A 14,405-nucleotide genomic window follows, 5' to 3' on the forward strand; every position below is an offset into this window, starting at 1 on the left:
CCGCGCCCCTGGACCGCCCTGCCTCTCTGGGGAGTCGGGTCCACCCGTGGTTTGTCCCACAGCCCCGACTCTCTTCCCGTTGGAGGGGTGGTCCGGGGGAGCAACGCTGCAAGGGGAGAGCCTTACGGGAAGGTCCCCCCTCCAATGCTCCTCCCACCCAGCAGACTCACCGGGTAGGGAGCCGGCGGGGCTTGCCAAAAGTGCGGTGGCGCTTGGCAAGTGAGAGGGGCTCTCTACCTCCAACCCTTGGGTGACCGGGCTCTTTAGCTTGCACTCCCCTTGGGGCCGGCCGGGTTCCCGAGTTCGAAGCCTTAATGGGGGCCGATTTACGGGTGCGCTCCCACCTCGTAAGGCGAGGGTCAGACGGGCCCCCTAGGGGAACGCGGTTGCAGAGGCGGCGACGTGGGCAGGGCTTTCCCGGTCGGTGGAGGTAGACCCCCCCTGCGCCTCAGGGCGCAAGTGGGGGCCCGCCCGCGTGGAGCACGAGGGAGCGACGTCCTCGTCGTGTGCTCTGGAAACGCCCTTCTTAGGGCGGCCAACAGCTCCCCCTTATAACTGCAGGGCATGGCGACAACCTTTGTCGCCATGCCATAACTTCGCCATTTCTCGTCCGATTTGCATCAAACTTCGACAGAGACTTGTTTTTGGTGTTATCGACATGTCACAAGGTTACACCCGTCGCCACCACCTTGTTTTCGCCAAATTTCGTCGCCATGCCATAACTTCGCCATTTTTCGTCCGATTTGCATCAAACTTCGACAGAGACTTGTTTTTAGCCCGAGTCAGGGCTTATGTACCCGTCATGTCCGTCTGTCTGTCTGTCTGTCTGTCTGTCCGTCTGTCTGTCTGTCTGGTTTGCGATAACTGCCATAAAACTAATCCGATCGACTTGAGATTTGGCACACATGTAGTATGGGTCAAATGAGGAGTTAAGTTCGAAGATGGGCAAAATCGGTCAAGTGGTTGACCGGTGGGGGTCATATAGGTGGGTTGGGTATTATGCACCAAAATTTCAAAATTGTCGTAGAAAGCTGAAATTTGGTACAGAGGTTGCTAATGGTTTATAATGGAGGAATACAAAGTGAAATTGCAAAAATTTTCATCTGGAGGGACCCTAGGGGGTGACCCATACCGATTTTTAAAACTTATCCAATCGAGCTGAAATTTGGTACATAGGTTGTTAATGGCTACCAATGGAAGAATACGAATTGAAATTCGACACATTTTCACCTGGATAGACCCTATGGGGCGACCCATACAGATTTTTTTAATCGTCGTATCAAGCTGAAATTTGGTACACAAGTTGGTAATAGCTCCTAATGGAACAATATGAAGTAAAATAAGAAAAAAAATCATCTGGAGGATCTTATTGGGCGACCCAATAAGGTGACCAGGGAGAAAAATATGTGTGCACCAACAAATGTATACGAACATAGTCACCCGTGTGGCTGGAATTTACATATGTTGCGTCTAGTATTACTAGGATAATATCCTGAGAGTTTTAGGAAAAATTATACACTCGTTTCAAAGTTATGGTCACAGTCGATACTGTCACAAAGGGAAAAAATGTGTGCACTCACAAAAATTTAGTGATGGCCGATTACATTTAGTGATTGGATAAATTTTGGTATATGGGTTACTAAAGGCTGAGTGACAATAATGAAAACCGGAATCACTTCACACCTTTAAAATTTTGATTTCGATAAAATTCTTAGCGTTGGTAGGTCTGATTTTTATGAGTCCAACGGTCCAAGTCCGGTGTTTCTACTCCACCCCCTCGCCGAGTGGGAAGAGCTCAAAGTTGGAAAAACTGAGATTTTCTGCGATTTTTAGCTTAAAGGCGGGCCAATATTTTTGAGAACGGTTTTCACCAAAAGTTTCTTAATTTTTATCTCTACAACCCTTTTCGAGCGTTTTTTGAAATTCTCAAAACGGACGTCACGATTTTGGAGTAAAATTAGGGAAAGGTCAAGTCTCACATAACCCCATAATTGGGGTCATATGAGACGCCATTGGAAAGCTCTCAGCGCGAGGATTAAGAATATATATACTTTGTCAGGTGTATGACCAATCCATGCTGTTCTAGAGACAAAAATATTCTGAACTGGTCCCTATTCCATTGCCATGTTAGCTCCCAATCTTCCGCTGTGTTAAATTTTGGAACATTTCAGATTCTCGTTCTCATGCACATATCAGACCTGTTGGACCCCGGACCATGACATTTCGTCATTTTATGATGTTTAGCATAAATTAGGATGGTTTCTGAACAAATTCGCGTCATTTAAAAAAAGTCGAAAATCCTGAGAAAAAACTTGAACCTTGAAAATCCAAAACCCTGATGTCCGTTTTGAGAATTTCAAAAAACGCACGAAAAGGGTTGTAGATATAAAAATTAGGAAACTTTTGGTGAAAACTATTTTCAAAAAGATTGACCCGCCTTTAAGCTAAAAATCGCAGACTAGAGCGATTTTTCCAACTTTGAGCTCCCTCCACTCCGCGAGGGGGTGGAGTAGAAACACGGGACTTGGATCGCTGGACTCGTAAAAATCAGCTCTACAAACGCTGAGAATCTTATCCAAATCAAAATTGTAAAGGTGTGAAGTGATTCCGGTTTTCATTATTGTCACTCGGCTCTTAATTGAAGAATCGAAGTTTTAAAAATTTTAATTTGAAAACAGATTGGTGCCTGACTCGGGCTATATCAAGTCTGCACTGTAGGTTTTATTGGTGTTGTCGACGTGTCGCAAGGTCCCACCCGTCGCCACCCCCTTGTTTTCGCCAAATTTCGTCGCCATGCCATAATTTCGCCATTTGTCGTCCAATTTGCATGAAATTGAGCACAATGCTTCTTATTGGTGTTGTCGACATGTCGTAAGGTCCCACCCGCCGTCACCCCTTTGTTTTCGACGACAATGATGGCGGTGGTAGCGTCAGGTTTACATTTTTCCCTATATCAAGTAATTTTAAGAGCGGCATCGTGACAACAGTCAACAGTCGTGTCCCTTGAGTCCTCGTTTGAACTTGAGATGAGGTATGCTTGCTTGAAGTTCACACAGTTAATTTTTTAGATTCCAGTTTAGGACAAAGCATGTTTGCATTGCAAGCCCCAACTGTAATTATTACTAAAGTTGTCAAGCAACCTTTGGAAAAGAGTTATGAGAGCATCGAGCAGTTTTGCAAAAAGTATCTTTGTTGCAGGTGCTGGCAGGCACTCTCGACATACACAATGTAACGACATTATAAAGAGAGCCTTAATTTCTGCAGACATACCAAGCATTAGGGAACCATTAGGGTGTTGTAGGACAGATGGAAAAAGACCGGATGGTCTAACACTAATACCTTACAAACAGGGACGCTCACTAATATGGGACTTTACATGTACAGACACTTTTGCCCCCTCTTATCTCTCTCACACACTTAGACATGCTGGCACAGCAGCAAAACTAGCCGAGACCAAAAAACACAAACTTTACTCTGAACTTGAAAAACAATATATCTTTGTTCCGGTGGCTGTCGAGACATCAGGAGTATGGGGGATGGAAGGGTTGAAGTTCATCCAAGATGTTGGGAGGAGGATGAAGGATGTCACTGGACCAATGTCAACAACATTTCTCATTCAACGGATCAGTTTGGCAGTTCAACGCGGGAATGCGGCATCAATCATGGGAGCTGTCCCCAGTCAACGAGGATTAGAAGAATTATTTTATATTTTAAATGATAGGTCGTTTTATTTACAAAAATCCTGTAAGGGGCCGAATGGTGATCTCGGACGCCTATCCGGATCAAGTAAAGGTTTTCCCAACCCACCAACATCGGGTTTTTCCTCTACTCCCCAAGCCAACTAAGTGTATTTCGTACTTTATCAATGTTTATGTTAATAAATAATTTTCAATCTTTGTTGCTATGAAGTTGTTCAGCAATCTTGTCATTAGATTTTTAGCCTAATCGTGGGTTTATATTTTTTACTGCAGTAGAATATTATATTCATAAGAATAGCCTAACTTTAAGTTTTAACCGCTTAGAAAGTCCATATGAAAATGACGACGACATACCCACCGCACTCTCTCCTTCTCGAGGACGCCAAGGGTCTCCCAGTCTTCTGGAGTGGGACTGAGGCCGTGGCGAAGCTGGTGTGGCGACTCACGCCCTCCGACACTCACAAACTCGAAAGAATGACCGTGTCCGAAGTGCTGGAAAAGTTTTCAGCACAAGACTACATCAAAAACTGCGTCGTCTCTCACGTCGTGTCATCCCAGCACAAAACCACACATCCGTGTCACATGTCAGACAACTTTTCATCTCTCTGGGGCATCAACAATGGTGGGTGTGGTCGAGGCGTCACCGTGAAACTCGTCTTGGATTCGAGCTATGCCGAAATTCCACGTAATCAAAAATCAAGGAAAGACTGTACAATGTACATTGGTAATTAAAATTGATGTGGAACCTAAATTATGATTGCATATAGGTGAGATTTCATCAAAATATCTTCTCATCCTCGCTGAAATGAGTAAAAAGCGAATTTTCTGGGATGGACGAAGACCCGTTTCCAATCTCATCTTCAGAGTTAATGAATCTCAGATGCTGACCACGGTGGACACCACGTTACGCAAGTTCATGGTGAGTGCTAATATATGTCCTAAATATATAACATACAGTAGTTACCGTCACAGTGGCATAATTGACTAAGATACCTATACGTAATATACAGGCTCTAAATTACCTTCGCAGTCGCAAGATCAAGCTAGAGCTGGTGGTCGCAAAGAGGGAGGAGCGAAAAACTAGTGGGGTTAAGGGAGATGACATTCTTGGGTCGCTTTTCACTGGTTATTTAATACCTTTAATCTAATTTTGTGTATTCAATACGCAAATAGTAATACAAAGAGCACACATCCATCAAGGTGCCTCGATATGTATCAGTCAATATGTACTCAATATCGTGCTGATTATACTATAGGAACAAGCGCCTCTCTCCGAGTGTCGATGAAATCCACGATAATTCCAAAGCAGCCGCAGCCGCTTCAGAACACGGTGATCTTTGGCGAGGAGGCAGGGGCGCAAATTGTGAGCAAGAAATCGGACATTTTTCACCCCACAACCACCACCACGGAAGAGACAGGAGTGGTGAGTGACCATTCCTTGGAGTCGTTCTGGCTGGATGGCAACTGGAGGTATTTATGCATTCATTCTCCCACAACCATTGTAATTAATTTGCGTATCAGTTAGGAAAGGATTTATACAGTTAACCGTGACTTTAAATTGCTAGTGAGATTCGAGAACGGGTTCAATACCAAATTGAAGCCTTGGACTCACTGCGAAGGGAGAGAGAAATTCCTACAGAATTCGACGAAGCTTGTAAGCAATCAAGGCGAAAAAATCAGTAAATTGTCTCGTTGTTCATGCAATTATGGCGATTATTGCATCCACACAGTGGCTGAAGAAAAACAATTATTGGAGTCATCTCTGCGTCGCCGGAGTCGGAGTGTGGAGCAAGTGTGGCGTCACTATGAGCAGCTCAAGGCCCGAGTGGCCTCAGGCATGGGGTCCTTCCCCTACAAATCTGGTGAGTTGAGTGATGGGCCCACTCCTTCGACACCCGTCCTCCTCCCCTTGGAGGACCCATCACCCCCATCCGACTCGGTTGAGAGGCTGAACCCACACGGTCCCATGGACTTGAGTCAAACCACGACCTCCTGTCTGGAAGTGGTAGCTTCTACCCTGCGAACTTTGGGGGTGGAAATACTGGACGAGGATCAACGCGTCAGTCCCGTTGCTGGAGTGGCATTAACGGTCGTCCTCGTCCTCACCATATGCATCCTGTCTCATTGCGTCACCTGAACCAACAATAGGAATAGGACTACAGCAACAACTAAATCTCCAGTATCCATATATGCTATGCTATATGCAACATATGAATTACTCTTTTGCTCATTATACAACAAGAAATAAACAACAAACCTAAGAAAAAAGGAAAAATAGTTGGATGAACACTTGGTAAAAAGCAAACGGAATTTTTAAACTGAAATTATCTTGACGAGGTCACACAATTCCAGTCTCACTTTTCCACTTACATATGACCAGAGCTGGGATAATCCTGATTAAGGATTATGGATTATTAATCCATAATCCCTAATCCGGAAATGTGAGTTTTTTGTAGATTAATCGCAATCCATAATCCCGATTATTCTGGAATTAGAATTAATCCGGGAATAATCCCATTTGATTTCATTAATCCATAATCGTGATTACGGATTACTAATCCTGATTAATCCCAATCATGATTACTAATCATGATTATTAATCCAGATTAATCCAAATCATGATTACTACGTATTCATGATTAATTCTCAGCTGGATTACTCAGTTCAATTCCCATAGTTCCATTCATCCCACAGTGCCACAGTGTAGCTTGAAGTCTCAAGTTCTCACAATGTTGTTCTGTCAGCTACCATTTGAAGAATCAACATGTTCTCGCTGCCCTGTGCTACATACATATATGTATCAATTGAAACTGGCATCATTTTTATGTGAAACCACGTAGTTGAAATTTTTTGCGCTAGATATAGTGAAAAATCATTAATCACCAAATTAATCCGGATTATTAATCCATAATCCATAATCCCGAAATTTTCAGAATTTATGGATTAATCCGGATTAATCCTGACATGAATTAATGTCACGAAAATAATTTAATCACAATCCACATTGTTTTGTGGTTAATCCATAATCCTTAATCCACCCTCAAAAACCAATAATCACCCAGCTCTGCATATGACCATTTCATTCCTCTGCCCGTTTTCTAAACAATCATTCTCAACCAGTTAATGAATCTCAGCTAATGGTACTTATTTTTGCCCTATCAGATACTTTTTAAGTATCAAGATCTGTTACTTACGAGTGTACATAATAATGCACACATTACCCCTTTAGACATGCAAACACGATTCAGTAGTGCAATGCCCAGTTTCTACAATGCAGAACAAGTCGACATTCTAAAAAAGTGAGTCACTTTCCACCTACAATTTTCAGTATGCATATGGATGCACCATTTTAAGTATATGCAAGTATATGATGCAGTGAAAAATTGTGTGCAAACATGTCTTAAGATTAACTACAGTTCAACTGCGAGAAATATACTCGAGAATAATTAGGATTAAAAAATGTGTGTCCCAAGCAAACTATAGTAGAACGATGATTGTCTTACATATGAGTCACACAATATTTGTTATGAACAGCTTTGTTTGTTAGGACGAGGTCGGGACAGCTTTTTTTCCTCTGCCATCCATGCATTCTTTAGCAACTTCTCACTTAAAAATATCCAGATATCCGGATTGAACCAGAACGTGATAATCCTCCCTCGCATTTTGTTAGAATAATTGTAGGGCATGTACACGCACTGCTGTACATTCTGATCAATAATGCGTGTAGCTTACCTATAAATCGTACAATTAATGCTTTCATCCAGGCGACAGCGAGCAAGTAATTTAACTCTCATCATGTGACAAAAATAAAGGACAAGAACCCAAGCCAAGCCAGAAATATCTTCGTCGGCTCCTGAAACAAACGTCGTCTCAATTGAGCTGTTCGATACCCGTACAGAATGGATTCAACTATTATTTCCAACTCATCTCCTTCCTCACTCATTCATTAATGAGCTATTCTTCTTATTAGATAGTGCATTACGACGTTAAGTATTTATTTATTCTGTAACGCTGTCAAAATGTTTGTCCAGAGATGAAGTGAGAGTAAAGTTCCTGTGATCTCTCACTCTCTCTCATCAACATATGTACATATTTTTACAGCTTGCTTGTGTATAATAAAGAAGAAATCAAGACTGAAGAAACAACAAGTTCAAGGAAAAAGACAATTATGAGTACATCGTTAACGTCAGTCCATGCAGATGCAAGAATTTGATGCATGTATTCTTTATCATAATTCATAAATCTTTGTGTTATTGGACCCTTGTGACGCATTTTTTGATGCCATAATGTAATGTACATACATATATATACATATTTATATATGTATACGTACATACTCTATGTGTTCGGGTTTGTTGTAAATACTTTCATGTGCCCAACACCACTCGATCAGTAACATTTAGACCACCACGCACCTGGACCCTTTCCTTCTTTATCACTCCCCTTATCTGGTCAGTCGGGGTCCTTTATAAAGTCGCCCCATCAGCACAGTCACAACCCTCAGTTCCATCCTCGTTTCCATCCGGCAAAGTAGTAGCAGTAGCAGGTTGCTTGCTGGTCTTCGCTGCTGTCCAGAAAAAATATCTCATTCTGCAATCATTTCACAAGTTTTTAGTTAGATTTTTTGTTTAGTTTTCTTTGCCCGTAAGGAATACATACTATTAAGATTAAAGAAATTATTGGGATGAGAAGGGGAATCGGAGCAGCAGTGGGTGTGGTACTTGTGGCAGTGGCGTTGATCAATGTGGCGTCGTCATCATCCCATTCCGTTGCTGCGGACACTGACACGCTTCAACTAGTGCAAGTGGTATGTGTGGTGGACCTCCGACTTGTGTGCATTATTGGCCGCTCTATGTCATGTCCCTTTCCTTTATGACCAGATATTTCGACATGGCGACCGGGCACCAACCAACACCTACCCAAACGACCCAGTCAACAAGGATCCCACGGCCTGGCCAGAGGGAAAGGCACAACTTACTAGTGTATGTTCCTTCGTTTGTCTCAATTGGCCCCCATCTATCAGTCCTACACAATCATTTACAAGAATAGTATATTATTATGTATATGCATGTGTATGAGTAATTGTTTTGCAGGTGGGGAAGATGCAACAGTACAAGCTGGGCCAATACTTGAGACGCCGCTACAACGGTTTTCTGGCTGACAAGTACCATGCACAAGAGGTGCCAAACCTTTCGAGCAATTCCCTATACATAAATATGCCACATTTACCTACATTAAACATTTTCCATTGAGTCTACTTACATAATAGCACTCTCAATAATGACTTTACAGTTGTACGTGGTCAGTTCGGACATGGATCGGACAATCATGAGCGTCGAGGTATAAGCACCAATTTGTTGATATCTTTAGTCGTGCCCACGTTTTTCTTCGAGAAGGGAATAATTTAGTTCACACTGAGTTTGATCTTTTAATAACAGTCCAACTTGGCCGGATTGTTCCCACCTGTTCACAAGTGGCACCCGAGCCTGGACTGGCAACCCATCCCCTTGAGGACAATTCCCTGGAAGGAGGACCAGGTTGGGCTGAATTTTTATGTGCCAATCCAATATCCAATCCATCAACCTGCTTCTCACATGCGTTCATATGTATCCTTTCCCCCCGCAGTACCTTCATGTAAACAAGAAATGCCCCAAGTATGACCAGCTCCATCACGAATTCATGTCAACCTCTGAAGTTGTCCTGACCATGAATGAGGAGAACAAAGATTTTGTAGCCCATTTGTCTGAGAAAAGTGGACTCAGGGCGTCCACGGTGAAGGAAATTATCCAACTACAAGATATCATTCTAACCGAGGTCAGGGTTACTGCTGTAGTCTGTAGGCCTATAACTATTGTTTATATATCGATAAACTAACCAATTTTTACCTGCAGTCAATTCATAACCTGACCGTACCACTTTGGGCCACGCTGGTAAGTGACCAAGTCCTGACAGCACTGTAATGAACGAATGCATGCATGAGTAAAAGATCTCAACTATTTTTTGGTTGGATTGAACAGGCACTTCCAAAACTGAACGATCTCCAGGCGCAGGTGCTTATTATTATTTATTATCGACAACTTGTTACTTAATTTTTTCAGAACTACTTGTTACTTAAAAATTTTCACCAACCTCTCAACATTTTTCAGATCAACACGTGGAGCACTTTCACGGACGAAATGAAACGTCTTCGAGGTGGGCCATTGCTTGACCTTCTCCTTAAAAACATGCTGGCCAAGACAGGGGCCTTGGGATACTCGTCCCCCGAGGAGAAGCACATGGTGGTGGGAGGAGGTGGGCGAAAAATGCTTCTCTACTCCGCTCACGACTCCACCTTGTCCAGAATAATGAACACGATCGGCGTCTTTCACCCTCACAATCCCCCCTACGCATCCAGCCTACTCGTCGAACTCCACTTTGAGGATGACCATTTTGTCAAAGTACTAATTCATAAGTGAATACTTTTTCCAAGTAGTGACAGGTCTGCTCGTCAATTTGCGCATTATTTTCTGGTAGGTCTACTACCGGAACGAGACGGACCGGGCTCCCTATCAACTGAAAATCCCTGGCTGCTCGCTGACCTGCCGTCTCTCTGATCTTATTACGCTGACGGAGCATCTCATTCCACGCGATTTGAAGGAAGAATGCTCGCTGGATGAGGAAAAGAGCAAAAATAGTAAAGGTGGGGAGGTGAAGCACAGAAACCTGCTCAAATTTACGCCACCAGCCAGCTTGGAGTTGGAAGAAACGCCACTTCTCACGGTGACGCCTTGTACCGCTTCCAGCTATCCGAGTCCACTGGGTAACGTTTAACGGCAAACACTTTGAGAAGCACCCACAATTTATTTTACGCTTTACCTGTTAATTGATTGTTCCACAGTGATTGGTGTTGTCGGAGTGGTGATGTTCATGGGTTGTTTCTTCCTGTGGCTCTGCCTCTTCCGACTCCTCGGCTCTGGGGGTGGAGGAACGTCGATGGGCAAAACGTGGGGACGAGGATCAGATCGTCTCTACTATGAACGAATTTAACAAGGAATGATGAACAAGGACATCATGTAGCTTTACACGAATCTATTTAAGACGAAATAGACGAGGGATGTTAATCTGTTAATCTGAATATAAATTGCGAAAGGGGATGCTTCCACGGAGGAGAAGCTGCTCATTTTTTCTTTATCTGTCGCATTTTATCCTTTGACTATTTTTATTTTATTTTTTAAAAAATTCGCAAACGCGCAATTTAAGAATAAGTTTAATAACTGTCTGTCGGAGGACAATATTAATTATTAAGTTATACTTCTTATAAGTTATCCAAGTGATCAGAGAAACATGCAATGCAGAGAATGTTTTTAGTAATAAGATGATCATTTATTTATACTGTATCCTCAGAAAGAACCAGTAATGAGGGGAAGAATAAAACCGTTGATACTGTTTTGCCATTTAATTGTTTTTGAGTCAAAATTGCATAAATCATAATTGATATGGATTTTCCAAATCATCATCCATAAGTCCGCGTTTGCATTTATTTCTTTACCACATATTTATGCATACAAAACTTTTCCGTTACTCCTCAGATATTGATTTTCATAAAATGACAGTAAATTTGGCCCTAACAATTTAAAAAAGCCTATCAGAATAACCACGAATACTGATACTTCTATGTATGTATGCGCAACATAATTGCGTCGCTCTTTTAGGAATCTTAATTTATCTGCCAACATTGAGTTGCACAAAATTGTGGATGGGAGCATGTTCAGCGTGATAATGGAGCCCCGAAGATAGACCACTTCGAGTTGAACGTTTTATATATATTCTAGAACATCGTAGTACGACTATGTCAACAAGGACGATTGCAGGCACTCGAATTGATAAGCGACATTAATTAAATAAATAAAACATGATGACGGCATCTTTTTAATTGCGATCTAACGTAACCCACTCTGAACGATGCGATGGATGGATATTAAATAGTTTTAGACACAATTATCTTAATCGTAAGTGGCTGAAATGTTACTCAGAAGGGATTTTTCCCATCTCTCTGTTGACATGATAGAACCAAACCAAAACTGACCTCAATCAAATCGTAATGTGTAGAGAATTGGGGAGTGAGGTAAACGATCGTTGGCAAGCGTTGTGTGCTTATTTAATGGCTGAATCGGGATTATTTATTGTACGTATATTTTCCCTTTGGACAAAGGCCAACAGGACGATTTTCAGGACTATAAATTCTGAATTTTGTCTTTTGCCAGCGTCACACCTTTCTCCAGCAGCAGAGTCGGTGCCCAGCTCACTACTAAAAATGCTCACCCAACGCTACTTTTCCTACTTTTGCTCTTTTCTCAGCTTTGGGTGTGGTTGCAAGTTTTTCCCATACATTTGGGATGGAAAGGAATGTCGTCTCAAAAAAGGGTCGGCCAACCAGTGGTTCTACTTCAGGTGACAGATATGTAGCCCCTTAAGATTAGTTCATCTCTTAAAAAGTCCTTTCCCTTTGGGTTGCTATCAAATAATAATGCGCACCTATAGATAGTTAAGCTTATCAACCTATTAATTTATACTCTGCACTGTCCTCAGCATCCACCGCACCGTGATCGTGACGATGCTGACTTTCTCCGGGTTTCGTCTGGCCCAAGCTTTCACTCGACCTGGATTTCCCCTCCTGCTGAAAATCCTGAACATCGCCTGGGTTGGTGGCTACACTCTCGCACTCGTCGCTTTCTACCAGTGGGACGTCAACGAGAAGGAAATCATGCAGTTTGGCAACTACCTCCTCAACTACGCCGACCCAGCCAACAAAGAGAAGAGGGAGGAAGAAAAGGCTGCAAAGAACAGGGGGGCCAAAGCCAAGAGAAAGTTGGCCTTGCCTCCGGAAGAGGAAAATCTGCAGGCGACCCTGAGGAAGGAGGAGCAGAGAGAGGAGCGTAGCCTTGGACTTCATCTACTTTTCGGTCTCCTCCTCTTTCTCGGAAATCCTGGCGTCCACACGACCTTGGTCAATGAGACACCCTGTGCACCACACTTTACGAGCTCCTTGGCATTCCCCTGTTTGGGTTATAGTGCTACCGGCGTCCCTTTCCTCCACAAGGTTCCCTTCATCGTGATCGAGTACTATCTAATCTGCACCATGTTCATCTCCATCACGTTCAACTGGTGGGTATAATTTCGACACTGACGATAATATTGCATATGTACATAGTACATATTATCGGCTTATAACAGGCGTGGTTTTTGAACAGGGCCATGGTCTACCTTGGAATGTCATGGGTGTTGAAGGAAATCAACCACTTTAGGTTTGTTGCTAATTAATGACGGGTATTTGGTGCACTGATTCATTTAGTGAATTGGTTATAGGCGTGATCTGAAACACTTTTCTTCTGGGCCAGAAGTTGTGGAGTTCCGCGGGGTTGAAGTGATCGTGTCCCTGGTGAACAATGGCTTCCGTCCGTACCTCGCCTCCTTCCCGTCGCTCCTCTTCTTCATGGTCTCCTCCCTCGTCTTCGGCGTCGTCCGGCTGTGGCACACTGCTCCCCTCGCAAACCTCATGTTTCCTCTCTGCTCCACGGAATGCCTCTACGATGCCGTAAATGCTCACGAATTCGCCATTTTTTCCCAACAGCATATTTAATTAACGGTTCTGGTGTCTCATTCTAGGTGACCCCGTTGGCCGTGGCAGGAGACATCAGCTTCAAGACGAGGGAGCTGAACCTGAGCTGGCGGAGCAGCGTTGCCTCCATGAAAGGGGTGAGCAGGAGAGAAAAAAAGATGCTGATGCTTCATGCCGAGTCCTACAATGGCGTCAGGGTGACTTCCGGCCATTTTTTTACTTTTGAAAACACCATTGTCCTCGTCTGCATGCACAACTGCATTCAGTTGACGCTGAACATGTTGGTTACTTTTAACGCTTAGGAAATACATATATAAATACAAGCCACATATTTCACGAATAAAGACTTGAATTATGAAAAATACATATATTTTATTTAAAAACATGTTCGATAATTTTAGGATTATGTATATTCTGAGCTGAGTTAGTACAAATTTGCTAACTACATATTTGCTGTGTCAAGGATCAAAGCACTTAATTTACGTAGTAGCAAACCAATTCAGTATGATAATTTTTTCCAGCGTTTGTGAATTTGCTCTATTTGCTCAACATACTCTTCAGACTTCTGGCATACTAACGATTATGTCACTACCAATAAATTAACGCTGGTACATAATCTGTAGACCTCGCAGGGAACAACGTCATACATTTTCGGTTATTCCGTCCTTAATTACTATCAATTTCATCAAGTTTACACGACAAATGCATTAATGGTACATTTATGCATAGGTAATCATTGGTATTTTTCATCGCGTCCTTCTTGTAGTTTAAACTGGTCACTTATACAATCAGTTTATAACTCTATATACGATTCACGTCACAATCACCGTTACTGAATAACGTCACATACATAAATATGTACGAATCGTTATGTTAGATAAAAAAACTATTTACAATGTTTGGACAACTGATGACCTATTGATCTGCATTGTGCATCTATTTGTGTTGCATTGCATCCAACGAGTCCCAGTTGTGGGGCCGTGTGCATTTTTCACATGTATTTACAGTATATGTACATATGTGGGTAATCGTTATGTAATCATCAAATACTAGTCAATTTGTGATCATTATTGGGTTACGGTTACATCATCACCAGGTAAGTCCAACCA

At 42.6% G+C, this 14,405-nt stretch overlaps 3 protein-coding genes across 3 annotated transcripts; all 3 read left to right on the forward strand.

Annotated features, from left to right (window-relative positions):
• Positions 1–2,859: 2,859 nt before the first annotated feature.
• On the forward strand, positions 2,860–5,949 carry LOC110845206. The gene is made up of 6 exons (XM_035846691.1): positions 2,860–4,383; positions 4,466–4,617; positions 4,709–4,823; positions 4,955–5,168; positions 5,264–5,352; positions 5,429–5,949. Exons 1-6 carry the CDS (start codon positions 4,032–4,034, stop codon positions 5,833–5,835), a joined length of 1,329 nt encoding a protein of 442 aa, XP_035702584.1. The 5' UTR covers positions 2,860–4,031; the 3' UTR covers positions 5,836–5,949.
• Positions 5,950–8,184: 2,235 nt separating this feature from the next.
• Positions 8,185–11,136, forward strand: LOC110842488 (prostatic acid phosphatase). Its single transcript, XM_022088237.2, has 11 exons — positions 8,185–8,505; positions 8,579–8,680; positions 8,792–8,878; positions 8,991–9,038; positions 9,137–9,235; positions 9,324–9,512; positions 9,590–9,628; positions 9,716–9,748; positions 9,845–10,135; positions 10,212–10,497; positions 10,576–11,136. The coding sequence occupies exons 1-11, from the start codon at positions 8,383–8,385 to the stop codon at positions 10,722–10,724; spliced, it is 1,446 nt and encodes a 481-aa protein (XP_021943929.1). The 5' UTR covers positions 8,185–8,382; the 3' UTR covers positions 10,725–11,136.
• A 721-nt stretch (positions 11,137–11,857) lies between these two features.
• Positions 11,858–13,660, forward strand: LOC118434031. Its single transcript, XM_035846692.1, has 5 exons — positions 11,858–12,128; positions 12,267–12,842; positions 12,929–12,982; positions 13,044–13,272; positions 13,344–13,660. Exons 1-5 carry the CDS (start codon positions 11,992–11,994, stop codon positions 13,596–13,598), a joined length of 1,251 nt encoding a protein of 416 aa, XP_035702585.1. The 5' UTR covers positions 11,858–11,991; the 3' UTR covers positions 13,599–13,660.
• The last annotated feature ends 745 nt before the right edge of the window (positions 13,661–14,405 follow it).

This window comes from Folsomia candida, unplaced genomic scaffold, assembly GCF_002217175.1.
Source record: "Folsomia candida strain VU population unplaced genomic scaffold, ASM221717v1 Fcan01_Sc001, whole genome shotgun sequence".
In the NCBI taxonomy this organism is placed as follows: domain Eukaryota; kingdom Metazoa; phylum Arthropoda; class Collembola; order Entomobryomorpha; family Isotomidae; genus Folsomia; species Folsomia candida.

Bases quoted from the DNA above. Each gene is read 5' to 3' on its own strand.
- LOC110845206 (XM_035846691.1), top strand. From the start codon at position 4,032: ATGAAAATGACGACGACATACCCACCGCACTCTCTCCTTCTCGAGGAC. The intron at 4,824-4,954 runs GTTATTTAATAC...ATTATACTATAG, and splicing joins TCTTGGGTCGCTTTTCACTG to GAACAAGCGCCTCTCTCCGA. The intron at 5,169-5,263 runs GTATTTATGCAT...TTAAATTGCTAG, and splicing joins TGGCTGGATGGCAACTGGAG to TGAGATTCGAGAACGGGTTC.
- LOC110842488 (XM_022088237.2), top strand. From the start codon at position 8,383: ATGAGAAGGGGAATCGGAGCAGCAGTGGGTGTGGTACTTGTGGCAGTG. The intron at 9,513-9,589 runs GTCAGGGTTACT...TTTTACCTGCAG, and splicing joins AAGATATCATTCTAACCGAG to TCAATTCATAACCTGACCGT. The intron at 9,629-9,715 runs GTAAGTGACCAA...TGGATTGAACAG, and splicing joins TACCACTTTGGGCCACGCTG to GCACTTCCAAAACTGAACGA.
- LOC118434031 (XM_035846692.1), top strand. From the start codon at position 11,992: ATGCTCACCCAACGCTACTTTTCCTACTTTTGCTCTTTTCTCAGCTTT. The intron at 12,843-12,928 runs GTGGGTATAATT...GTTTTTGAACAG, and splicing joins ATCTCCATCACGTTCAACTG to GGCCATGGTCTACCTTGGAA. The intron at 12,983-13,043 runs GTTTGTTGCTAA...AATTGGTTATAG, and splicing joins AAGGAAATCAACCACTTTAG to GCGTGATCTGAAACACTTTT.